The 27,433-nt window shown below is 44.2% G+C and overlaps 1 protein-coding gene across 1 annotated transcript in view; it reads left to right on the forward strand.

Moving 5' to 3' along the window:
* dnah5 (dynein, axonemal, heavy chain 5) overlaps nucleotides 1–27,433 on the forward strand; it is a 754,701-nt gene that overhangs the window by 333,517 nt on the left and 393,751 nt on the right. The window contains exons 18-23 of the mRNA XM_085988698.1: nucleotides 17,860–18,034; nucleotides 19,030–19,272; nucleotides 19,835–20,025; nucleotides 20,128–20,227; nucleotides 20,779–20,906; nucleotides 23,921–24,122. Coding sequence (XP_085844824.1) covers nucleotides 17,860–18,034; nucleotides 19,030–19,272; nucleotides 19,835–20,025; nucleotides 20,128–20,227; nucleotides 20,779–20,906; nucleotides 23,921–24,122 — 1,039 coding nt within the window. The remainder of the gene's footprint in view (nucleotides 1–17,859; nucleotides 18,035–19,029; nucleotides 19,273–19,834; nucleotides 20,026–20,127; nucleotides 20,228–20,778; nucleotides 20,907–23,920; nucleotides 24,123–27,433) is intronic.

Below are 27,433 nucleotides of genomic sequence, written 5' to 3' on the forward strand. Positions count from 1 at the left end.
TTGAAAGGAGCGAGAACCGGAGAGGACAGTTTGAAAGGAGCGAGAGCCGGAGAGGACAGTTTGAAAGGGGCGGGAACCGGAGAGGACAGTTTCAAAGGAGCGAGAACTGGAGAGGACAGTTTGAAAGGAGCGAGAACCGGAGAGGACAGTTTGAAAGGAGCGGGAGCCGGAGAGGACAGTTTGAAAGGAGAGGGAACCGGAGAGGACAGTTTGAAAGGAGCGGGAACCGGAGAGCACAGTTTGAAAGGAGCGAGAACCGGAGAGGACAGTTTGAAAGGAGCGAGAACCGAAGAGGACAGTTTGAAAGGAGCGGGAGCCGGAGAGGACAGTTTGAAAGGAGCGAGAGCCGGAGAGGACAGTTTGAAAGGAGCGAGAACCGGAGAGGACAGTTTGAAAGGAGCGGGAGCCGGAGAGGACAGTTTGAAAGGAGCGAGAACCGGAGAGGACAGTTTGAAAGGAGCGAGAACCGGAGAGGACAGTTTGAAAGGAGCGAGAACCGGAGAGGACAGTTTGAAAGGAGCGGGAACCGGAGAGGACAGTTTGAAAGGAGCGAGAACCGGAGAGGACAGTTTGAAAGGAGCGAGAACCGGAGAGGACAGTTTGAAAGGAGTGGGAGCCGGAGAGGACAGTTTGAAAGGAGCGAGAACTGGAGAGGACAGTTCGAAAGGAGCGAGAAATGGAGAGGACAGTTTGAAAGGAGCGAGAACTGGAGAGGAGAGTTTGAAAGGAGCGGGAACCGGAGAGGAGAGTTTGAAAGGAGCGGGAACTGGAGAGGACAGTTTGAAAGGAGCGAGAACCGGAGAGGACAGTTTGAAAGGAGCGAGAACCGGAGAGGAGAGTTTGAAAGGAGCAGGAACCGGAGAGGAGAGTTTGAAAGGAGCGGGAACTGGAGAGGATAGTTTGAAAGGAGCGAGAACCGGAGAGGAGAGTTTGAAAGGAGCGAGAACCGGAGAGGACAGTTCGAAAGGAGCGAGAACCGGAGAGGACAGTTTGAAAGGAGCGAGAACTGGAGAGGACAGTTTGAAAGGAGCGAGAACCGGAGAGGACAGTTTGAAAGGAGCGAGAACTGGAGAGGACAGTTTGAAAGGAGCGGGAGCCGGAGAGGAGAGTTTGAAAGGAGCGGGAACCGGAGAGGACAGTTTGAAAGGAGCGAGAACCGGAGAGGACAGTTTGAAAGGAGCGAGAACCGGAGAGGACAGTTTGAAAGGAGCGAGAACCGGAGAGGACAGTTTGAAAAGAGCGAGAACCGGAGAGGACAGTTTGAAAGGAGCGAGAACCGGAGAGGACAGTTTGAAAGGAGCGGGAGCCGGAGAGGACAGTTTGAAAGGAGCGAGAACCGGAGAGGACAGTTTGAAAGGAGCGGGAGCCGGAGAGGACAGTTTGAAAGGAGCGGGAGCCGGAGAGGACAGTTTGAAAGGAGTGAGAGCCGGAGAGGAGAGGACAGTTTGAAAGGAGCGAGAACTGGAGAGGAGAGGACAGTTTGAAAGGAGCGGGAGCCGGAGAGGACAGTTTGAAAGGAGCGAGAACTGGAGAGGACAGTTTGAAAGGAGCGAGAACCGGAGAGGACAGTTTGAAAGGAGCGGGAACCGGAGAGGACAGTTTGAAAGGAGCGAGAACCGGAGAGGACAGTTTGAAAGGAGCGAGAACTGGAGAGGACAGTTTGAAAGGAGCGAGAACCGGAGAGGACAGTTTGAAAGGAGCGAGAACTGGAGAGGAACCCGGTTACCAGGACGCCAAGTGGGACAGCCAGGGGTAATGTGCAGGCCAGGCGTGTGGAGGAGACACGCAGGCTACTATAGTCACCAGCGCCATGGAGAGGACATTAAAGAGTCGCTGTCGGCCCAGTAGATGGCGTCCGTACCACGGCGGCTGAAGACTGTCGGGCAGAAGTGCGGGAAAGGCGCAGCGAGGCGAGAGCGGACCCTATTGTGATGGCACCGATGAAGATGGCTGCCGTCCTTGCGGGCTCCGTGCGTACCAGCAGCTAAGTGTCCTTTGCTGCTTGGTGTGCTCGGCTCGTTAAGGAAAAAGCATTTCACTGACTGGATTTCCCTTGTTGTATTTGGTTATGTGACAAATAAAATTGAAATTGAAATTGAATTGAAATTGAAAAGAAGCCTGGATAGGTCAGATGGAGCCCTACAGTACTCAGCAGCCAGGGTCTCCAGAATCGCCGTGGTTTGCTGTGTACTTCACAACATAGCACAGCGTCGTGGCTTGCAGATTCTTGAGGACCAAGTGGCTCCTCACATATCCTCCTCAGATGAGGAGGAGTGCAAAAACGAACATCCTGCAGAGGCCCATCAACCAGCGGCAGCATTACGCGAGAACATTGCTGCCCGCGATGCAAGGAACGCACTCATCCTGGCCAGATTTGCTTAGCCTAGTCAATCAAACACTTTTGCCTCGCTGCTTCTTACCAGAGCTTTGACAATGGCCAAGAACCAGAGGGTTCCTAGCACTCTGACCACCATACTGACAGTTGCAAGTATTCCTATGGCCTCAATGTGGAAGTCCCAATAGCGAAATGACAGACGAAAGAACTGCAACATTTGCCATCAGAAATTTTATGTACAGTAACGAAGTGATGGCATTTTTGCGGCAGCTCCCTCACACTGCACAGTCAAGAAGCTTGGCAGTCTGCAGAAGAAGCAAGGCTTGCTGTGGACCTTAAATGCAGCAGCAATGATGACATCATCGGAGGGGACTTTCAGTCATGAAAAGCCCATTTGCAAAGGCTTCCCACAAGTTGGAAATCAATTGGCCACTTAAGTTAAAATTGCATCAATCTGCCACGTCCATTTACATTCGTGTGGGAAACACGAAATTCGGATATCGCGACACCATCCCGCACCTGAGTTAAAATCCCCCCCTTTGTGTCTGTCTTCACGGAAGAAGACGCAAAAAACTTCCCGGAAATAGTGGAGAACCAGGGGTCTAGCGAGAATGAGGAACTGAACGAAATTAGCATTAGTAAAAAAATAGTACTAGAGAAATTAACGGGACTGAAAGCCGATAAACCTCCGAGACCTGATGGCCTACATCCTAGGGTTTTGAAAGAGGTGGCTATAGAGATAGTGGATGCATTGGTTGTCATCTTCCAAAATTACATAGATTCTAGAACGGTTCCTGCGGATTGGTAGGTAGCAAATGTAACCCCACTATTTAAGAAAGGAGGGAGAGAGAAAACGGAGAACTGCAGACCAATTAGCTTGACATCAGTACTAGGGAAAATGCTAGAATCTATTATTAAGGACGTGGTAATAGGGCACTTAGAAAATAATAATAGGATTGGGCAGAGTCAGCACGGATTTATGAAAGGGAAATCGTGTTTGACAAATTTAGAGTTTTTTGAGGCTGTAACTAGCAGAATAGATAAGGGGGAACCAATGGAGGTGGTGTATTTGGATTTTTAGAAGGGATTCGATAAGGTGCCACACAAGAGGTTATTAAACAAAATTCATGGGGTTGGGGGTAATATACTAGCATGAATTGAGGATTGGTTAATGGACAGAAAACAGAGAGTAGGAATAAACGGGTCATTTTTGGGTTGGCAGGCTGTAACTAGTGGGGTGCCACAAGGATCAGTGCTGGGACCTCAGCTATTCACAATCTACATCAATGATTTGGATGAGGGGACCAAATATATCATATCCAAGTTTGCTGATGATACAAAACTGGGTGGGAATGTAAGTTGTGAGGAGGATGCAAGGATGCTTCAAGGGGATATAGACAGGCTAAGTGAATGGGCAAGAACATGGCAAATGGAATATAATGTGGAGAAATGTGAAGTTCCCACTTTGGTAGGAAAAATAGAAAAGCCAGAGTATTTTTTAAATGGTGAAATATCGGTGTTCATAGGGACCTTGGTGTCCTTGTACACAAATCACTGAAAGTTAACGTGCAGGTACAGCAAGCAATTAGGAAAGCAAATGGTATGTTTGTAGTGTACAGCCTATGTACCTTTAAGAGCCCCTGTGTACTGTAATACTGGTAGTGACCACTCGGGTACATAAGCCTGTATAGTGTCTTGTATCTTTTAGTTCACCTCCAGACTTTGTTCAGTAAACAGCTGTTAAACCAACTCCTGCATTCCGTGTCTCCATTAATACACGGATACAACAGTGGCGACGAATTGGAAACGGACTTACCTGCAATTCGGCAGCACCTCAAGGAGATCGATTCCTCAGACGAAGGTCGAAGAAAAAAAACCACAAAAAAAAAACTTGTTTCACCAGCTAGCCGGGGTGGTGGCAGGTACTGCACTAATCCTTCCTGGGTGGCGGGCTGGGGCTCGATCGGGTGGCTCTGCAGCGGGGCCGAGCAGCGAGTCGGAAGGCGGAGGCAAACAGGGACGGAGGGTGGAGCACTCGGGAGACGGCTGGCGCTGCAAAGCAGGTCAGCGTTCGGACCAAGCAGAGGGAGGGAAAAATCCCAGAGAGTCCGGCGGGAACGAGTCCAACTATTAAAAATATCTGTGTAAATAAAAACCGCGGAGAACAGCGTTGTCAGCAGCGGCGGGAAAGTGCAGGAGGCGCCATTTTTTCTCGGCAGGGAAGAAAGGAAAGTGCGGGAGGCGCCATTTTTGATTTTCAGGATGCCTAAGACTGGCAATATTACTGCTTTCGATAGTAATATAGAGGATTGGACCACATATGTGGAAAGAGTGGAGGTATATTGCACAGCGAATGAAGTAGAGGATGATAAAAAGGCATTGGTACTTCTAAATCTGATGGGCGCAAGTACATACGGGCTGTTACGAAACTTAATCACTCCAGCCAAACCGATGGACAAGAATTTTAAGGAGATTGTTGATACCCTACAAGAGCACTTGAACCCAACACTGCTGCTGATAGCGGAACGATTCAAATTCTTCAGGAGGAATCAGCACAAGAATGAAAGTAACGCTGATTACCTCACCGAATTAAGAAAGCTGTCAAAGCACTGCCAATTCGGGGCAGGACTGGCAGATTCTCTACGAGACAAATTCGTCTGCGGTCTCCTAAGTGAAGGAACACAGAAAAGGCTACTTTCTGAGAAAGATTTGACACTGGACAAGGCTTTCAGTATGGCTGTATCATACGAAGCAGCAGCAAGAGGAGCTGCAGAGATACAGCAAAAGCCACAGGACTTCGGCACCCATGAAATGACACGAGGTTTCGAGAGATGTTATCGCTGCGGCAGATCCACCCATGACCAGAGGGACTGCTGGTTCAAGGACAAAGCATGCAGGCAATGCGGAAAGATGGGACACATTGCACGTGTATGCCGATCTGGAAACAAAAAATCCACTGACAGAAAAAAAATCAATAAGGAAAAGTACAGAAAGGTACAAATGATGACGGACAGTAGTTCCAAAGACCAGAAGAGCGATAGCAACTCCGGAAACAAGAGACTAAGCTGTCTCAAATTACATAATGTAATTGCCAAAGAAGATTACCAGACCATTTGGGTTACCCTCACGATAGCGGGGTCCCCAGGTAAAATGGAGCTAGATACAGGATCAGCTCTGACCATCATAAGTCGACGGGATTACGAGCGGCTATTTCCGCATATACCTTTGAAAGACACATCCATTATCTTGAAGACATATACGGGGCAGAAAGTATACCCCAGAGGGAAAATAAGAGTGCCTGTTGTATACAACAGCAAGGAAATACAGAAGTTGTATTTATACGTTCTGCAAGATGGTGGTCCACCGCTGTTGGGACGTGAATGGATCAGGAAGATACGTTTTGACTGGCACTCCATTCAGGCACTGACGGTGACCAGTAAGAAAAAAAATGATGATGACGTCATACCTGAACGATTAAAAGACATCTTGGCCAATGCCAAAGAAGTGTTTCAACAGGAACTAGGAACCCTGAAAGGCGTCACCGCCTCAATAAAAGTGGAAGATGCGGCAATTCCCAAGTTTTTTAAGGCAAGGCCGGTGCCATACGCAATTCGTCCAGCAGTCGAGGCAGAGCTGGAGAATTTGGAAAAGGCAGGCGTATTACCCAAGGTAGATTGGAGCGAGTGGGCAATACCCATCGTCCCAGTCGTGAAGAAAACGTTGAATAATGATAAATCTGAAGAACAGAGAAAAATTCGCATCTGTGGGGACTTCAAGGTGACTGTAAACCCGGTCCTTCACACGGTACAGTATCCTCTTCCGAGGATAGAAGATATTTTCACCTCACTATCCGGAGGGAAACGTTTCACCAAAATTGACTTGGCACAGGCAAATCTACAAATGGAGGTTGAGGAGGCCTCTAAAAAGTATCTCACGATAAACACACACAAAGGCCTGTACCAGTACAATTGACTGGTTTTCGGAGTAGCATCAGCTCTAGCTATCTGGCAAAGAGCTATAGAGCAAGTCCTCCAAGGGATTCCGGGGACTCAATGCTACCTAGACGACATCCTTGTAACAGGAGAAAACGACAACGAGCACCTTGCCAATTTGGAGCAGGTGCTCACTAGGCTGAGAGAACGGGGCCTACGAGCAAATCGCCCCAAGTGTGAATTTTTCCAGAAACAAATATCATATTGTGGCCATATAATTAACGAAGAAGGGTTGCATAAGTCACCTGAAAAAATTGAAGCGGTCATAAAAGCCCCAGCACCTGAAAATGTCTCACAATTAAGGTCGTTCCTGGGATTGATAAATTACTATCATAAATTTTTACCGAACTTGTCTACTGTTCTGCACCCTCTTAACGCAGTGCTACAAACGAGAGTAATTTGGAAATGGAGCGAAGACTGTAAACGTGCCTTCCATAAATGCAAAGGCTTGATCACGTCCAAGGAAGTGTTGGCTCATTACAACCCATCACTGCCAATCAGACTGGCGTGCGATGCATCCCCTTACGGCGTAGGAGCGGTATTATCGCATAGATTCCCTGATGGCTCGGAGCGGCCGATAGCTTTTGCATCAAGCTCATTGAACTCAGCTGAGCGTAACTACGCCCAGATCGACAGGGAAGCACTCAGCCTGGTGTGGGGAGTGAAGAAATTCAACCATTACCTACATGGACAAAAATTTACCTTATTGACTGACCATCAACCCGTCGTCTCCATATTCAACCCTAAAAAGGGCGTTCCCATTATGACAGCGCAAAGGCTCCAGAGGTGGTCCCTTTTCCTAGGGGCCCACCAATATGACATAGAATACAAAGGATCAAAACAGCATGGGAATGCTGACGGTTTATCGCGCCTACCGTTGCCAACGGTAGAAGAGGCACCTACAGTGGACCCAGTGGAGATGTTCCACTCAACCATAGTGGAATGTCTACCAGTAACAAATTCTACCATTGAAAAGGAAACGAGAAATGACCCGACTCTCTCACGAGTCTACGATTTAACGTGAAGGGATGGCCAGCACATGGCGAACCACTGTTGCCAGCATTCTCGCAAAGAAGAGAACAGCTGTCAGTGTGCTGAGGAACCTTGATGTGTGGATCCAGAGTGGTGATTCCACCCAAACTCCAGGATAAAGTGCTAAAGGAGCTTCACGAGGGGCATCTGGATGGAGTGAAAATGAAGAACCTAGCCAGAGCGTTTGTGTGGTGGCCAGGTATCGATGGAGACATCGAAGAAATGACCAAGAGCTGTCTAGGATGCCAGAATGTCCAAAACGCCCCACCACAAGCCCCTCTACATCCATGGGAGTCGCCCTCATCTCCATGGCAAAGGGTACATATCGACTTTGCTGGTCCATTTATGGACTCAATGTTCTTAATCGCGGTTGATGCACACTCCAAGTGGCCGGAGGCAATAAAGATGTCCTCCACCACCATGGAAAAAACCATCACAGTATTAAGGACCATATTTGCCAGGAATGGGCTGCCTGAACAGATCTGTTCTGATAATGGACCGCAATTTGCGTCCGAAGAATTCAGGAAGTTCTTAAAAAACAATGGGGTTAAGCACTACACGTCCGCCCCATACCGTCCCGCCACCAATGGATTAGCTGAAAGGTTTGTCCAGACCTTCAAGAAGGCCATAAAGGCCATGGGTAATGAAGACATAAATCTACAACATAAGGTAGATAACTTCTTGTTTGCGTACAGGAATGCAACACATGTGGTTACAAACCAAACTCCCGCCATGATGTTTTTCAATAGGAGACTAAGATGCCGGCTGGATTTGATCAAGCCAAACACCAGAAGGGACGTAGAGAACCGGCAATTTCAAGGCATGAATGAAAGGCCAACTAGAACCTTCCAGATAGGTCAACAAGTTTTGGCCCGGGACTACCGTACCGAGAAATGGCAGCCTGGAACTATCTGCACACGACTAGGACCGCTGATGTATACCGTGGACATTGGAGAAAGCATAATAAGGCGCCATGCTGACCAGATCATAGAGTCATCCAAAAAGGGACAACCTACACCACAACTCTATACGCCTAATGATGAAGCAGAGATACCCATAGTATCTACCTCCGATCCGGTGATACTGGAACCAGATGAACCCGACACTGGCCTTCAAGCCGAATCGACCTTGCCAAAAGAACCTACTACACCACCGAAAACTACTACACCACCGAGGCGTTATCCGGACCGAGTCAGGAAGCCTCCAGAGAGACTGACTTATAATTGATTAACTGCAGCAAATGTGTAGATTGTTGTTCTTGTAAACATGTTAATTAATGATTACTTAAAATGTTATGTACTAATTATCTAAAAGGGGAGGAATTGTAGTGTATGTACCTTTAAGAGCCTCTGTGTACTGTAATACCGGTAGTGACCACTCGGGTATATAAGCCTGTATAGTGTCTTGTATCTTTTAGTTCACCTCCAGACTTTGTTCAGTAAACACCTGTTAAACCAACTCCTGCATTCCGTGTCTCCATTAATACACGGATACAACAATGTTGGCCTTTATTACAAGAGGATTTGCGTATAAGAGTAAAGACGTCTTACTGCAATTATATAGGGCCCTGGTGAGACCACACCTGGAGTATAGTGTACAATTTTGGTCTCCTTACCGAAGGAAGGATATACTTGCCATGGAGGGAGTGCAACGAAGGTTCACCAGACTGGGTTCTGAGATGGGGGGATTGTCCTATGAGGAGAGATTGAGTAAACTAGGCCTATATTCTCTAGAGTTTAGAAGAATGAGAGGTGATCTCATAGAAACATACAAAATTCTTACAGGGCTTGACAGGGTAGATGCAGGGAGGATGTTTCCCCTGGCTGGGGAATCTAGAACCAGGGTTCACAGTCTCAGAATAAGGGGTCGGTCATTTAGGACTGAGATGAGGCAAAATTCCTTCACTCAGAGGGTGGTGAATCTTTGGAATTCTCTACCCTATAGGGCTGTGGAGGCTCAGTTGTTGAGTATATTCAAGACAGAGATCGATAGATTTTTGAATATTAAGGGATATGGGGATAGTGCAGGAAAGTGGAGATGAAGTAGAAGATCAGCCATGATCTCATTGAATGGCAGAGCAAGCTCAAAGGGTAGAATGGCCTCCTCCTGCTTCTATTTCTTATGTTCTTAGGTCATCAAATTGTGGACAACTTCCTGTTACAACCACTTTATTCATGGCATTAGGGATCAAAACAAAATTATGCGTTTTGCTCACAAAATATCTTTACAAGAAGACATTCCTTTTATTCTACCTAAAGACAGCATTATTACTCTGTTTAGTCAAAATAAAATTTTAAAATGTAAATAAAAATGTTAAATGGAGACAAAACATGGATGGAAAAATGACATGATAGTCCTTCCTAGTTGGCAACTCGTACCTTTTCGTGGCCAAACAACAACAATATCCATTTATATAGCATTCCTCACGTAGAAGAATGTCTCTAAACACTTTACAAGGGAGAGAGGAGGGCCGAGCGGGAGACTGAAAGTTTGGGGGCCAGCTGGGTGGAGCAGGGGAGAGCCAAAAGCACAGTCCAAGATATAGGTTTTGAAGAAGAAAGAGAAGTAACAAGACAAAGTGGTTTTAGTAGAGTGTTTTGAAGAGCAGGTCATAGTAGCTAAAAGATGAACCTCTGGTGGTGGAGCAGGAGTGGGGAATGAGAATAAATCCAGTGTTGGAGAAGCAGATGGTGTGGGTTGTGACATATGACTCCGATAGAAGAGGTGAAGCTGTTGAAAGATTTTAAAACAAGGCACAGACTTTGAAGTTGATGGGTTGGAGGACAGGGACCCAGTGGAATTTAGTAAGGAAATGAGTGATGAGTGTGTGGGACTTTGGGCAGAATGATTTGTAGTAGTAGATCTTGGATTTGCTCATAATGAGGAAGCTGCAGTACTGTTGAAGAAGTTAGCATTGTTCTGTTGGTTGATAGCTAGGCCTCAATTGCAACATGTCTGTAGACCACAGTTTTGAAACCCTGGAGGGAATTGGTAAAGGTTTGCTACTCCACTTTCTTGGCTTCATTCACTTCGAGTCTCCGCCAGAGCCTCGTAATTACAGTTTATAAGTGATTGCACTTGCGATGTGCTGAAGTATTAGGTGACCAGAGTGAAGAGAGGAAAGAGATAAGATTATTATCAGGTATAAAAAGGGTAGTTTCTGAGCATGATTTATTTTAGATTTATTTTGTTTAGATACCCTATGTTTGAGATGACCAAGATTAATAAATCACTAATTATCACTATCATTAATGTACTTTATTACAATTGCATTGTTCACCTTCATTTCATGGATTGATCTCATGCTAACAAATATGTTCATTCAGTAAAATTGAACGTGACAAGGAAAGGATAATTAAGTAAATATAGTAGTTGTTAGGAGGACTGTTAATAACCCTTACAGTTCATTATAGAATCAAAGAATGGTTACAGCACAGAAGGAGGCCATTCGGCCCGTCGAGCCCGTTCCAGCTCTCTGCAAGAGCACTTCAGCTAGTGCTGCTCCCCCGTCTTTTTTCCTGTAGCCCTGCAAACTTTTTCCTTCAGTACTTATCCAAATCCCTTTTGAAAGCCACAATTGAATCGGCCTCCACCATCTTTTCAGGCAGTGCATTCCAGATCATAACCACTCGCTGCATAAAAAAGTTTTTCCTCATGTCGCCTTTGGTTCTTCTGCCAATCACCTTAAATCTCTGTCCTCTGGTTCTCGACCCTTCTGCCAATGGGAACAGTTTCTTTCTATCTACTCTATCTAGCCCCCTCGTGATTTTGAACATCTCTATCAAATCTCCTCTCAACCTTCTCTGCTCTAAGGAGAACAACTCCAGCTTCTCCAGTCTATCCACGTAACTGAAGTCACTCATCCCTGGAACCATTCTTGTAAATCTTTTCTGCACGCTCTCTGAGGTCTTCACATCCTTCCTAAAGTGCGGTGCCCAGAATTGGACAACAGTACTCCAGTTGAGGCCGAACCAATATTTTACAAAGGCCCATCATAACTTCCTTGCTTTTGTACTCTATGGGGTAGATTTTCCCGAACCTGTCGGGAAGAAGGCGTGACTTCCCCTTTCGGGTTTTTGACCCGCCTACTTCGACGTCCGGCCAATCCGCGTGATTTTCCCTTGATTGACCTTGTTGAGCCCACCCAGCGGGCTCAGCAGGCCAATTAAGGGCCATCCGGCAACAGGTGACGTCACAGACTGCAATTTCATCTGTCAAGAGTTCTTGACAGATGAAATATCAGTGTTTCACAGCTGTTTGAAGCTGTCAAACACTGACAGTCTTGAGTTCTGACATGAGTCATTCTGCACAGACTCAGTTAGAACTCTTACGGGCACTCAAAGCTGAAGGCTGTCACTTTTCACAGATCGCAGCCGTTCAGCTTTAAGTACCGGCTGAGTGATGGGCTCCCGACGGCTACAGGAAGAAAGGCTGTGAAGGTAAGTACAGGTAAGTAAAAGTTCTTTACACACTTTAGACACACCAAACACACTTACCTTTACACTCATGTACCCATCACTCACCTGAGCGCCAACATCGCGACCCCTCCAACTCCTTCAACCCGACGGCCCGCCTGCTCTAACCTGGCGTGGTTTGGAGCCGTCGGGAAACCCACACGAAACCCCTCAAAATAGGGATTAGGCTAAAAACTGCCTGTTAACTACCTGTTAACAGGCAGTTAATTGGCACTAATCCCTTCCTGCCAGGTTTCGGCGGGTCCCAGTGTGGGGCGGGTACCCGCTACCCCTGAAACTTACGTGGGGCGGGGTTTTGGGCGGGATGGTGTCGGGACCCCCAAATTCGGGATTTCCCCCCCCCCCCACACGCCTGAAACCCTGCCTGATGGCTCCACGAAAATCTAGCCCAATGCCTCTATTTATGAATTCCAGGATCCTGTATGCTTTTTTAAGTGCTTTCTCAACCTGCCCTGCCACCTTCAACGATTTGTGTACATATACCCCCAGGTCTCTCCCTTTAGAATTGTACCCTTTAGTTTATATTGCCTCTCCTCGTTCTTCCTACCAAAATGTATCACTTCACACGTCTCTGCGTTCAATTTCATCTGCCATTTGTCTGCCCATTACACCAGCTTGCCTATGCCCTCTTGAAGTCTATCATTATCCTCCTCACTGTTGACGATACTTCTAAGTTTTATGTCATCTGCAAATTTTGAAATTGTGCCCTGTACGTCCAAGTCATTAATATATATCAAGAAAAGCAGTGGTCCTAGTACCGACCCCGGGGAACACCACTGTATATCTTCCCCCAGTCCGAAAAACAACCTTTCACCATTACTCACTGTTTTCTATCACTTAGCCAATTTTGTATCCATGCTGCCAATGTCCCTTTTATTCCATGGGTTTCAACTTTTCTGGCAAGCCTATTAAGTGGCACTTTATCAAACGCCTTTTGGAAGTCCATGTACACCACATCAACCGCACTGACCTCATCAACCCTCTCTGTTACCTCATCAAAAAACTCAAATCAAGTTAGTTAAACACGATTTACCTTTGACAAATCCATGCTGGCTTTCCTTAATTAATCCACACTTGTCCAAGTGACTGTTCATTTTGTCCCAGATTATCATTTCTAAAAGCTTCCCCACTACCAAGGTTAAACCAACTGGCCTGTAGTTGCTGTGTTTATCCTTGCACCCGTTTTTGTAACCTTTGCAATTCTCCAGTCCTCTGGCACCACCCCCGTATCTAAGGAAGGTTGGAAGATTATGGCCAGTACCTCTGCAATTTCCACCCTTACCTCCCTCAGCATCCTAGGATGCATCCCATCCGGTCATGGTGACTTATCTACTTTAAGTACAGCCGGGCTTTCTAGTACCTCCGCTTTTTCAATTTTTAATCCCATCCAGTATCTCAACTACCTCCTCTTTCACTATGACTTTGGCAGCATCTTCTTCCTTTGTAAAGACCGATGTAAAGTACTCATTTAGTACCTCAGCCATGCCCTCTGCCTCCATGTGTAGGTCTCTAATCGGCCCCATCCCTCTTACTACCCATTTATTATTTATATACCTATAGAAGACTTTTGGATTCCCTTCTGTGTTAGCTGCCAGTCTATTCTCATACTCTCTCTTTGCCCGTCTTATTTCCTTTTTCACTTCCCCTCTGAACTTTCTATATTCAGCCTGGTTCTCACTTGTATTCTCAAATACACCCCGCCCCCTTTTTCTGCTTTATCTTACTCTATCTCTTTCATCACTCAGGGAGCTCTGGCTTTGGTTGCCCTACCTTTCCCCCTCATGTATGCACTGTAAACCTCTCTTAGACCTTTTTGTATTATCTCTTAGTCTGATCCCACCTAATACTGTACTATTTCTTACTCTAGTGCTGTCTCTCCAATCCTTTGTGCACCTTGTTTCTCCTTTCTAATGCTACATCCTGGTGCCCACCCCCCTGCTAAATTAGTTTAAACCCTCCTCAACAGCACAAGGAAACCCCCCATGAGGATATTGGGCCAAAAATTCGGGTCGGGGGCTTCCCGCGGGTGCAAGCCCCCGATCTGCACTCACCCTGCGCGCTGACATCTGAAGCCCGGGCCTGCTTGCATTTCCTGTGACAGGCCCGGTTCAGATGTCAGCGTGCAGTGCTTACCTGATCCAGTGGCGTAGTTAGTGCGATGTGCCGGCTGAGATCAGGTGAGCACTATACAACCAATCAGGGGAGGGGAAGGTTCATTCATGAGTTTGAGAGTAAGAACTGTCAAACTCATGAAAACTACGGGGGCCCAAAACACTATTTAAACTTTAAATAAAAATTTAAAAACCATCCCAATCATTAAATTAAGTATAAATAAGTTTAAAAAAATAATTTAAACAATAATTTTTTTGAAAAAAATAATTTTTTAATAAAAAGGGTCTAAAACTAAACTTACCTTATTGTAGATTATTTAAAATAATAAACCTGTGGAAAAAAAATTCTAAATTACACTAAAACACCACTTACCTGTAAAAGTAAATACTTACGTGTGCTTTTTACAAGCGTAAAGACCGGAGGCCTTTACACATGCGCAAATCCCCCAAAACAGAGGAAATCCAAGACGCACGCGCTGCCCCCTATAGCGCACGCGCTAGCCTCTTCACCTCTTGGGTTAGAGGAGAGGAAATGCTGGTTTTCAGCGCATGCGCTGTGCATGCTGAAAACCGACGTTTCCTCCGGCCAGACGCGTGAGTACCCCTTCCGTACTCACGCGTTTGGGGAGGAATTTCTGCCCCAATGTTCCCGGATCTGCTGAGGTGCAACCTGTCCGGCCTGTACAGGTCCCACCTGCCCCAGAACCGGTCCCAATGTCCCAGAAATCTACAGCCCTCCCTCCTGCACCATCTCTCCAGTCACGCGTTCATCTGCTCTATCCCCTTATTTCTATACTCACTAGCTCATGGCACCGGGAGTAATTCGGAGATTACTACCTTTGAGGTGCTGCTTTTTAATCTTTTTCCTAGCTCCCTAAAATCTGCCTGCAGGACCTCATCCCTCTTTCTACCTATGTTGTTGATACTGATATAGACCACGAACTCTGGCTGTTCACCCTCCCCCTTCAGAATGTCCTGCAGCCGCTCAGTGACATCCTTAACCCTGGCTCCAGGGAGGCAACATACTATCCTGGAATCATGCCTGCAGCCACAGAAACGCCTGACTGTTCCCCTAACACTGTTGCTTTCCCAATCTTCCTCCTCCCCACCCACCTCGTACAACTGAGCCACCTGTAGTGCCATGGACTTGGCTCTGGCTGTACTCCGCAGAGGAACCATCGCCCTCACCATTATTTAGAACTGAATACCGGTTAGAGAGTGAGATGCACTCAGGGGACTCCTGCACTACCTGCCTGCTCCTCCTTGTCTGTCTGGTGGTCACCCATTCCCTCTCTGCCTGCACACTCTTAAGCTGTGGGGTGACCACCTCCTGCAATGTGTTATCCACGTAGCTTTCAGCCTCATGGATGCACCGCAGTGATGCCAGTTGCTGCTTAAGCTCCGAAATCTGGAGCTCGAGCTCCTCCAGCTGACGACTCTTCCTGCACATGTGGTTGTCCAGGACACGGGGAGCGTCCTGAAGTTTCCACATGGCACAAATCTGCATTCCATGGGACTGAGGTGCCCTGCCATGCCCCTATTTAATAGACTATTAACTAACTTAACAGAAATAAACTCAAGAATTAAAAAAAAAATCACCAGCTACTCACCAATTTTTTTTTTCTTTTCAGCTCCTTCCCTTGTGCTGACATCACTTACCTTGCTCTCTGACACTCGCACTGCCTCCGGGCTTTCAGGCCTACCTTTATCGCTGGCCGTTCCTCTCACTCTCTCATCCTTCCCCCTCTTCTCCTGCTTCCCACTCTCTCCAAACTCCCAATTTTAGCACTCTGTCTAGAACCACTCTGTGCAGACCACTTTATAGCAAAAAGAAAGGGTGAATGGAAATACTACGTTAAAATGATAGTGGAAAGCTGGAACATGAAGACAAAGAAATTGCATTGTTATTAATTTGTAGAGTAACTGTTCACATCTGTTTTTACCCAAGAAGAGGAGAGAAATTTGCCTAATTCAAATATTAGATTTCCAAGAATTGCAGAGGAGGAGTTGGATATGTAAATGTCAATGGATATGGTTATAAAAAGATTAGATCTTCTTAAAACAGATATGGTCTTGATACCTTGTTGACATGAGTCTTTGCAGAGATTGGGAGCTTAAATTTTAGCTTTAAATTCGTTAAATTTGGTAGAGATTCCTAAGAATTTTGTGTTGGTTACTATAACTCCATAATTTAGTGGAAAACTGTGGTATCTGTTACAAAGAAAGGAGAAATATTTCTATTTATATAGCCTCTTATTATGTCTGACGGAAATATCTCAAAGTACGTCACATGCAATGAATTACACTAAAGTGCAGTGATTGTTGTGAAAGAAAATACAGCAGTCATTTTGTGTGCAACAAGTTTGCACATATAGCAATCCAGTGAATTATCAGTTAAACTGGTGATGGTGGTGTTGGTTGAGTGTGAAATGTTGATCAGGAGAGCAGTTTGTTATTCTTCAAATTGTGCTATAGGATCTTTAATCTCCATCTGAAATACAGGAACAGGTACACGGGTTTAAGATTTCACCCAACAGCGGCACCTCTGATGATGCAGTGTACCAGACTGTCAGCTTGGGTTTTGTGCTCATGTCCTGGAGTGAGGTTATAACCCACAACCTTTTGGCTCAGAAGTAAGATTACTATCAACTGAGCCAAGCTGACACAACAGGGAAAGTTCTTGAAAACAATCTGAGATCTGTTCAGTCCACTGTTGGAAAATTATACAGATAGACAGTGAGGCTTAAGAAAAGGGATATTTAAAAAACTTTATGGAGTTTTTTGAAGACAAAACTGACAGGAGCACTTTTGTTAATATTACGTATTTGGATTTTCAGAAAGATTCTAACGAGGTTCTGCAACTGTGATTAATGGTTAGACTAAGGAATCAGGAATGGAGGTAATGTAGGAAGTTGTATTGATAATTGGCTTTAAAATGAGAAATTAGACGGCTGCCATTAATGCAAAATTTTCAGGCTGGTAACAGATTATAAACAGGATAGCCCATGAGTTGGTCTTGGCAGCCTTACTATATTTTTATATAGAACTAATGACTTGAATGGCAGTAAGTAAAGTCTTCAAGTTTGGCGATGATACCAAATTAGGAGCAGGGCAAATAATATGGAACAGTACAATCAGACACAGATGTATTTAAATCTTTTAAATCACTGTTCAATAGGGGTTATAATAAATAGATCCTATGAAACTGTTGCAGCAAAAAAGGCAAGTAACATAGTAGTCAGGAGTGGGAACCCTACCCAATTTTCCCCAATCTAGTCCAAGGGTGCTGTCCTGGCTGAGGTCAGCTAACTCAGCACAGGCCAGTGATCTGAAACTGTGACCTCCCTGAAAGGCTAAGGTAGTTTGGCTTGTTTTTTTCAGGGGAAAAGGGGATATCTTCAAAGTGATTTCAGCAGTGTTTTCAATAATATGAAAGGAATTGACAAAATGGTTCCAGGAAAATTGTTCAGTATATTAAAATTATTATCAAATGGCAGTTAATGCAAGTTAAAAGTGGGAGTTTAGAAATGAGAGAGAGAGTTAAGAAGAACTTTTTAACCAAAGGATACTGGGCCAGAAATTTGGGTCGGAGCCCCCGAACTGCACTTACCTAGCGCGCCTGCCGTTGAGCTGTGGGCCCGCGTGGGATTCCGATCCTGGGCCTCCTCCAGCTGCCGGCGCGCAGTGCTCGCGTATCCCAGGGGCGCAGTTATGCTTGTTGGGCCTAATGGCCTTTTAGCATTCTTAAAATTTCTTGTGTCCCTATGTTGTTATGTAAATGCCAGCTGATTAAAGGTGTGCAAGTATAGTAATAATACACCTGTTTTAATGTAAGACATATGCCAGGATCAGCAGTTTCCCAATTCAGCGCCTTTTACACTTTAGTGATTTTAATATATGTCATTTTGTGACAGGAATTGTGTGTGATGGCTGCCCAAACGTTGCACTGTAAAAGTTCTTTGGTTGAGGAAGCAGCTAATGAACTTATAAACATGTTACTGGATTTGGAGTCTCCGGGTAAAGAGGAGGAGGAAAAGTCCAAAGATAGCAGTGGAAATGGGTGCCAAAAAGAACTTGATGATAATGAAGGTAAGAAAGTAAAAAAAAAATGAGATTAACGTTTGGGAGTAAATCCTACATAAATTAGGGGCTGGCAATAGGCCTCTTTCACTTTTATTTTTCATAGTTCATTTGTGCAGGAGTGACAGAAGAGGTTGTATAGTTATAGGGGGAGAAATTGAGTCGCACCCCCTTTGGGGCGCTAACTTCGCCGGGGCGCTACTTTTAGAGCCCTAGATAAATTAGTGCCCCCGCGGCCGAAATTAAGTGGTAGCGCCCCAAGAGGGAAGCGGGGCGCTACTGGAAGCTCCCTGCCTCCCTCTTGGGGCGATGCAAGGGAATATCGTGGCGCTGCAGCATGTTGCGCCGCGATATTGCAGGCCTTCCTCCCCTTCTTAAAGGGGAGGGGCCTTGTGCAGCGCAACCCAGGGCCCAACTGGGCCACTGGGGACCGGAGTGTCGGCAAAAGAGCCTGGCACTCAAGAGAAGTTCCGAGCTCATGGAGCGCAGCCGGCACTCTGCAAGGGGCTGGGTCAGGAGGCCGGGGACGGCGGCGGAGGCAGGTGCTGCTAGGCGGCCAGCAACAAAAGTGGCTGCCCGGCACCTCGCCTTTAAATAGCGCTGCCCCAGCTGCAGATAGGCCCCCCTGACCCTAAGTCAGGGGGCGCTACCGAAGATTGCAGCCTGGATGCGAGCGGGGCACTGCACACGGCAATGACGTCACCGCCGGTGGCACAGCGCCGCAGGGCGCTAACAGTTACCGCTGCCGTTAACGTCCGGCTGAATTTCGCGGGAGGTGTTGGCGGTGCTGCGCCCGGGTGCTAGTTGCTTTGTGCCCCGTTAGCGCTAACGGGAGGCGCAAAGCAACCAAATTTTTCCCCATAGCCTTTATAAACACATTTTATTGTAAACAATTTTAAAAGAAAACATGAAATAGACAATAATTTGCACCCTGATAGACATGTAAATACATTTATCAGTGGAACAAAAACGAGAAACTATAATCCATCAAATATCTTTTACAGCAGAAAAAAGAAAATCTGAGAAACGCTCTTTCTCCCATAATGCAAGCCAGATAAGCAGTGGCCCCCCATCTCCATTAACAAAAAAGAAAAAGAAAGACTTGATGGAGATATTGGAAGAAGAAGCACAGGAACTGTTGTCCTACTTCAGCCACCACAATATGGATGCGTTGCTGAAGGTCACCCGCAACACTCTAGAGACCATTCGTAAACGCATTCATTCATCGTCACTCCTTTATTTTATAGGTATGGTGTCTGTCATCTTCTCCATAAACAATCTGAATTCTGCTGCAGAACCCAAAGGCAATCTCATGCCATATGGACCAATTATTGTGGTTTGTCTGAACTAAGTATAAGTAAAAACAAAGTAAAGACTGAGTCAGTGCAGTGCAAACAACATCCAATTAGCAGTTCAAGTGGGACACCGCAGATTCAGTAGCTGCATCGCAATGAGGGGGGCTGACAAATTTTTAAACATGTGCTCAAATACTTCTTCTGGCTTATATAAATTTGGTGATTTAAGAAAAACTGACAGAATACCATTAAAAATAGTGCAATGGTACAGAAGGGTACATTTTGTTAAAGAAATTTAAAATATATATTCATTTTAGATTATTGGCCATCAAAATTTGCAGATAAAAAGACAAAGTGATGTCTTGCTTTCATCAATATTAGAAGCAGCAGCAATGATACAGTGCAGTTTTGTTGTGGAAATAATAAAATTACATTTTTTCCAAAGCAGTTTTAAAAAATATTAGGGAACAGACTGACCTCCTTTAACACTTTTGTATTTTGATTTTTCAAATAGAAAATGACCACTCCAATAAACAGAAGCAGTCGAGCTATCCCATCTTTAGAACTAGCATTACACTGTCTATTCCCAATATAACCATGATACCTGCACTAGATGAAGTACAACAGGCTCTAAATAGAACAGTGGAGTATATTGTCACCGTTTCCAGAGGCGTTGGCCAGTGGAGTAGAGAAAGAATTTCAAAGGTTTGTTTTGATCTTTAATAATTTGAACTTCTGCCAGCTGAACTAAGTATTCTAAATCATTGTCCATTTTCTATTAATAATTGCTTCTTCTTATATGTATAGAAAAAAATGAATGAAAGAAAGATTGTAGCAATGAGGCGTGGCAGCAGAGACAGCGATTCTGAAGATGGAGGCCCAGAAACTACAATCAGAAGTGTTCTCGGTAACGCAGACTTCCAAGTGCTCCAAATTATTACAAAATACACGCAGTTATTGAATTGTAGAACTTATCAGCACAGAAAGAGTTCTGAAAGAGCTGTCCACTGAGTCCAGATCCCATGTCCTTTCCCCATAAATTGTTTTTCAAATTATTATAACTTTAGAAGCATATGTGTTAGGGAATATCTAACTAGGGAATATCTCATGAAGACCCAGTATTTTTAGTCTGAAAATCAAAGCACTCAGCTTTGTCAGTGGCAGGTCCTTCATTGGGCAGCTGCCAGAAACAGAAACAGAAAGTAACATTTCTTCCATCATGTAGGGCCAAAATCAAGTTGCTAATGGGAGCAGGAATACTTAACATGCAGTAATGTGTTTCTTTATTAAACCTTCTTTATTTTGTGATACCTAGAACCCATTACTTAGTAAATGTATATGTAGCTCATTTTAATGTACCTTCCTGAAACATATATAAGTTACAAATGAATTAGAACTGATTGCACATTGTAATCTCTTTTAATTGGTTGTCCATTCTTTTAGATGGCAGCATCTCAGATATCTCTGTATCTGTGAACTTGCTCATCCCTGTCCAAATGAAGAACTACTACAAATGTGTTTCAGAAAACAAGGAGATCATTAAACTAGGATCTGTGCTCAGTACTGCCATTAATTCCACTAAAAAGGTAACTTTGCTTCTTCAAAAAACTGGTTGGAGTGGAAGAATATGATTTATGTCAGATTTAATATATATATGCACGTAGAAAGTGGTAAATTTTACAATTTAGCGCTATATCAGGAATTCAGGCGCGGAGGTCAACATGCCAGATGTGTGGCCCACATGGTTTTCTGTCTATTGATTTTCCGCCGTGAGAAGCTCCGCACTGGGAGAGCTAAATGGTAACCTTTAACCTATAGAATTAAACTAACGTTTACTGTGGGATCAATTATAAGTTGCAGAAGATTTTAAAACATCTTAGTAATAATTATAGAATGTTTTAGGTTTCTATGTACAATTAGAAAATTTGGGACATATCTGGGGTTATTTAAGTACACCTAGTGATGTGTCATGGATAACCGTGGTCTCCTAGAGCTTGCTTGATTGCCTTAATGTGCCTGGGAGGAATTTGCCAGGGATTTTCTGAAATTTGCCACAATCTTTGCCTCTCCCAGAAGGCTATGTATGAGATTGCACAGTCTAACAGATAAGGTGAGCAGTGAAGGACCTGGCTGTCTTCTCACCTTTCTTTTCACATATTCCATATAACCTGTTCAATGCAACTATTACTACCCATATTATTACCCATAAAATTGTTTATTGTAACTTAGCATTATTGCAGATGAGTGTAATTGTTTATATGCTAATGTTTTCTATGTAATTTATTGATAACACTAGTAGGAAAATGTGATTAAAATATTGAAAACGTCTACCCTAGACATTTTTATGTAATGTTAATTCATATTTAGATTAGTATAGCCAAGGACATGAACAAAACATACAGTTGCAAGTTTTCAGGCTTCAGCTACTGTGGCTTTAAGCTGCATAGTCTGCAAGAAGGCTATTTGCATTGTAAATGAATACAGTGGAACCTCCACTTTTGACCCCACCTGGGTCCCCTCCATTATGGTAGATAATAGAGGTTTCACTGTACTCAAGGGAACACTCACAAATAGTACAAAACATATATTTGTGAGTGTCAGTTCAATAATAAAATATTAATAAAAGATATGACCAACTTCACTTGTTTGTCTTTAAATTATCATTATTAATTTCATAATAACTGGCTCTGTTCCAATCAGTGTCATGAATGTCATTTTGCCATCTTTGATTTAGAATACTTTCGTGTTCATTTGATGCAGGATGATATAGAAGTGCTTGAATAATGAGTCTGCTTCTTCAATTCTATTATTGTGTTTGGCCCTTCCTAACAACAAGCTATAACTAAGGGTACACTGCCTTCCTAATTGGCAGTCTAGTTTACTTTTCTTCTTTTTTGAATCACGTGATAAATCAATGTAAAGTTTAAAAGCTGAGGGGCCACAAAACCTGAAAATGAGATTTTATTGTATTGAAAGACCAGTTGAAGTTACGGTAGACTTAACTCTCAACTTGCTTCATCTGAGTACCAGAAGACTGGAAAAACAATAATGCAGCACCAATTTGGATACTTTGGGAAACTGGTAAAATAAAAAATGGTGATTTAAAATAAAGGCAATAGAGCATATATTGATTGTGCTTAGTCTAACAAATATGCTTTTTGTGAATGCTCTAGAATTCCTTTAATAAAATTCTGCAGCACAATTTTTGTTCTTTTGAGGACCTCGTAACTGATTCTGCTAAGTTACAATATTATTTGCCTCCTGTTACTGCACATCAGTCATTAAAGCCCAGGCAAACACTAATTTCAGAATTGTTTCAAGTGTTAAACTTTCAAATTTTATTTACTGCTTTTGTACTTTATTGCCAGAAAATATATTTCTGTCATCTTTATGTTTATAACATGTTTCCAAACATTCTGTTATTGATACTGAATATCTCAAATCTAGAACAAATTTTTGGTAGAAGCTAGGGTGATGAACTGATGCAACATTACTTAATTATTTGATTTTTTTTAAACCATTGCAATGGCGTGAAATGTTTGAAGAATATTAGTTCCATCGGATTTCAGTGTACTTGCTCAATAAAGTGAACTACTGAGTTTACCTGTGTAAAAAGAGGAAAAAAGAACGGGGGAAAAATTCAGTTGGTAGCGCCACCCGTTAGCGCCTTAAGAGGGCGCTAAGTGGGGCGCAAACCAACAACGCCCGGGCGCGGCACTGCCCATGCCTCCAGCAAAATTCAGCGGGAGGTTAGTGGTGGCACTAACCGGTAGCGCCCTGCGGCGCTGAGCCGCTGGCGATGACGTCATTGGTGTGCGCAGCGCCCCGCTCACGCCCCGGCCACGATCTTCGGGAGCGCCCCCTAATTTACCGCCAGACGCTATGTCCGACAGGGTCAGTGGGGCGTACCTGCGACCGGGGAGGCGCAATTTAAAGGCGAGGTGTGGGGCGGCCATTTTTGTTGCTGGCCGCCTGCCAGCACCTGCCTGTGTTCCCATCCCAGACCTCCTGAAACCCCCCCCCGTGGAGTGCCGGCTGCGCTCCAAGAGCCCGGCACTTCTCTTGGGTGCCGGGCTCTTTTGCTTGCACTCTCGATCCCCAGGGGCCCAGCTGGGCCCCAGGTCGCGCTGCACAAGGCCCCTCCCCTTTAAGAAGGGGAGGAAGGCCTGCAATACTGCGGCGTGACATGCCACAGCATGTGGCGCTGCAGCATGTAGCGCCACGATATTCACTCGCAGCGCCCCAAGAGGGAGGCGGGGCGCTACTCAATTTTTAGCCCAACATGTTTAAGTAGTCCTTTTCACTTCTTTAGGAGGTCCCAAAGCACTTCACAGCCAATTAATTATTTTGAAAGGCAGTCACTGTTGTGCCCACAAACAGCAGAGATGAATGACCAATTAAACTGTTGTTGATTGAGGGATAAGTGTTGGCCAGGGCATCAGGACAACTCACCCGCTCTTTCACGTCCATCTGAACAGGCAGATGGGTCTCTAAATACTTTTCTGTGAACTTTATTATAAATCTGGTATCTTTCAAACATACCTGTAGTAGTATTTCCTCAGCCCCTGTTTGCTAACCATCTTTCTTACCTTTTCTTAAGGAGGTTCTTACTGCTCTGGAACAGTTCAAATGTTACCACCGCATATGGCAGAGAGAGAGGGAAGATACCATTCAAGACTTTATGAAAGGGAGCCCTCTGCTATCTGAGTTTGAGTCACAGATTCTTTACTATCGGGATTTGGAATCAAAGATCAATTCTGAGCTGGAATACATTTGTGTTGGAGCATTGGCACTTTACACTGGTAAAGTAATTAAAAGTTTAATAGCAATCCATTCAATTGCAGCAAACATCGTAGTTCTTTTTAAAAGGATAAAGCCTGTGAATTTGCATTATTCTCTGAATGAGTTCTCATGAGAAAACTGAGATGGTATACGTTCTTCTTATCTGGAGAGTAACTGGGAATGGACATTTTTAAGTGTTCCATTTCTGAGGTATTGGACTTAACAAATTTTCTAATCAATGGAGCTTCTCTGGGTTGCCGAAGGCCCTTTCCTGTTTGAGATTTCACCTAAGTTGCTCAGTGACAAGGAGACTCAAGTTCACTGTTGGGGTAAGGAATTTGGACCTAGAAATTTGGGTGGTTTGGGCCACCCATTACTGCCATGAAAATTGCGAAAAAGCAGTGGGTGGCGCTGTTCCGCCATTTTCAACAGGTCGGCAGCGCTGCCATTGTCTGCTATCGGCCAGAGTATTTTAATGAAGTGGAGTCTGATGTCAATCAGTGTGTGACATCAATCGGCGTGTAACGCTGAGCTGATGCCAGCTCATCCATTTTGGAGTTCTCCGCTCGCATTGCCGCCCGCGCTAAACTACGCCAGTGATTACTGCTGCGAAAAGGTCTTTCAGCAGCGTTAATGGCCATGAGGAGTCTGGCAGGACTTTGAGGATGGACGCCGGAACTTAAAACGCCTCCTTTGCCAAGGTTCTTCTTTTAAACTTTCATTTTCTCTCCCATCAGTGGCTGGCGAGCTGGGATGGGGGGGGCGGGGGGCGAATGGGGGGGGCAGTGTTGCATTTTCTGGCAGCTTTCTGGGAGGCCTACAGTGTTTGTGGGTCAGTAAATAATTTCACCCCTCAACAGAAACACACCCATTTCCTATCAATACTCGACTCAACAACTGTTCCTAAACAATAGTTATTGTTCAACGTCTGCAAAAAACAACACTCGCAGTGAAATTCACATCCACTTCCGTTGAGGCAGCTCTTGGCAATTAAATGTTATTCCATTTATTGATACAGGTCAATAGTATAATTCCATCTGCCTAAACTGAAAACCAAACATGATTGCAATACATTCGTGACCTGTGGTGGTGGATTCAGACTATATTATATGACAAGACTCACAGTTGGATTTCAGATGGATAGGCCCAGATAATCAACGGGCCCCGTTAGGCACAGAAGAATAACTAATCCTAATGATGAGACTCTACCGAACTTGTTCCCAGATTAGATACTTATACAAGTATTTTTCATAAATCCTTTAATAAATGAGCGGACACCACAGGATTCACTGTTGGGAACTACATTTGCAGTCATGCACCTCTTAACCTTTGCAACACAACAGGGACTATAGACATTTCAGTTACTCGTTTATTATATGGAGAAATATATGTAATGAGCCAGCATTATATGTTCCAGGATATGTATTCTCTAAGAATAATTTCATGTAATTATTGAACCTTCATGAATTATACAATGCAAATCGACCGTTTGTTTTTACCAATCAATCACTGGGTGAACTCCATTGCAAGGATTGAAGATGATCTGTGATAAGATCTCCTTTATCGCATTCATCCCATTAACAAATAAAAAATCGACAAACCTCGGGTGGCAGCTAATATTTTTGGAGCACATATGGCAACTGTTCGGGTCTCTCCTTTCTTCCCCGCTCCCATACACTGCAAGCGGGAGACAGAGGCGACTTTGGCCTCCTTCTGAGATTAGCGCTGCAAAGAGTGCGTTGCACTAGAAAATCACCACCACGCTGATGTTACTGAGCAGGCAGTATCAAAATGCTGGTACTGCCTGCGCTCTTTCGGCCGGTGGCCGTTATCCTTGGCCGCCAATGTTACCGACAGTTTTCCAATGTTCCCCAATTTCTAGACCTTGATGTTTTTAAATCAATGTCAATCAATATATTTATGACAATATTTTTTCAGTATATTGTGAGTGAGGACTTTTGCAAAGATACCTCCCCTCTATATTTTCCTTAAGGAATGTTTCAGGGATGGTTTGCAAAAATCATATTTGTGCTCTGAACCCTGGTAACTACAAAATAAAAAGGAAAAACTGTCTTCAGTTCTGATGAAGGATACTCGTGCAAAATATAATAACGTGTCTTTTCTTGTTGTCGGTAAGTTTGTCAGATCCTGTAGATAAAAAGATGGGTAGCTCTCATGTTGAGAGAGATAATAACCCGGATTTTGTGGTCAGCGGCGAAGGAATGGCACCCGCCGCTGACCTCAAAAAAAGCTGCTCACAGAGACTTAGCAGGCTCTTTGGTGTAGACTTCCTCTTTTCTGATATTACTTTCAATTTGGCGCCTTCTACAGGGGATCTGTGGCATCCAGCAACAGGACAGGCATCAGACAGGCTGATCAGCTAATAAGATTGAAGAATTCTCACATACAGCAAAACAGGAAATAAAAAGCAGGGAATATAAATCACATTTAAATCATTGTACTGAAAGCAAAATAAAGATTGGGACATACACATGGGGTTAAGGGAGAAATGTAAATATTAGAAAAAAAACTTAAAAAGTAATAATTTTTATATTATTAAAATGTTTAAATATTCTTCTGAGGGAATGAGACTCCACACTTGTAAAATTGTTTTTTCAGTGCCAGAGAGGTTGTTCCGCAGTAATTATGACGTAGTACGCTGTTAAAATCTCAGTTTCTTCTGATTGAACAAGGCTTAACTTGTTTATTGCTCCTTACAGTGAGAATAGTGTGTAAGTAGTTGAAGTTCAGGATAAATCAATGATTCTTAAATGATTTCATCTATGAAGACTGCAACAGCGCACCCTGTGGAGGAGCAGGTTATCACTGACAGCAACTTCCAGAATTCTGCATTTAACTGCATATGTGTGGACACCAGAAGGTGCTGTTCATTTTACACTAATAATGGTGAGCGCTGACAGCCTTGCCGTTATTACTACCGCAAATTCTGGCCTATTATTCATTAGTGTATGCAGGGTGATATTTCAGTATCATGCTCTCGTTGCAGCAGCAGTAAGTGATAAGTGTTTTTTTTTAAATCATTTATTTTACAGTTTAAAAACAATAAATCTATAGCTAACCAATAGTATACAAATAATCAGATTTTAAAATGTTTTAAAACTTATTTAAAAAAAAAATGATACACTTTGTTACAGAAGGGAACAGGGTACTAATGTTATACCAGTTTGGTCTCTTGAAGCTAACAGTATATGTTGTTTTCCAAAAGGCGTTTGATAAGGTGCCACATGAACGTCTGCTATGCAAGATAAGAGCTCATGGGGTTGGGGGTATTGGGGCAGATTTTTGCGGTCAGGACATCCAAATAAAATAT

The sequence above is a fragment of the Somniosus microcephalus genome, chromosome 5 (assembly GCF_052327205.1).
Source record: "Somniosus microcephalus isolate GS21.2 chromosome 5, FLI_Smic_1.0, whole genome shotgun sequence".
NCBI lineage: Eukaryota > Metazoa > Chordata > Chondrichthyes > Squaliformes > Somniosidae > Somniosus > Somniosus microcephalus.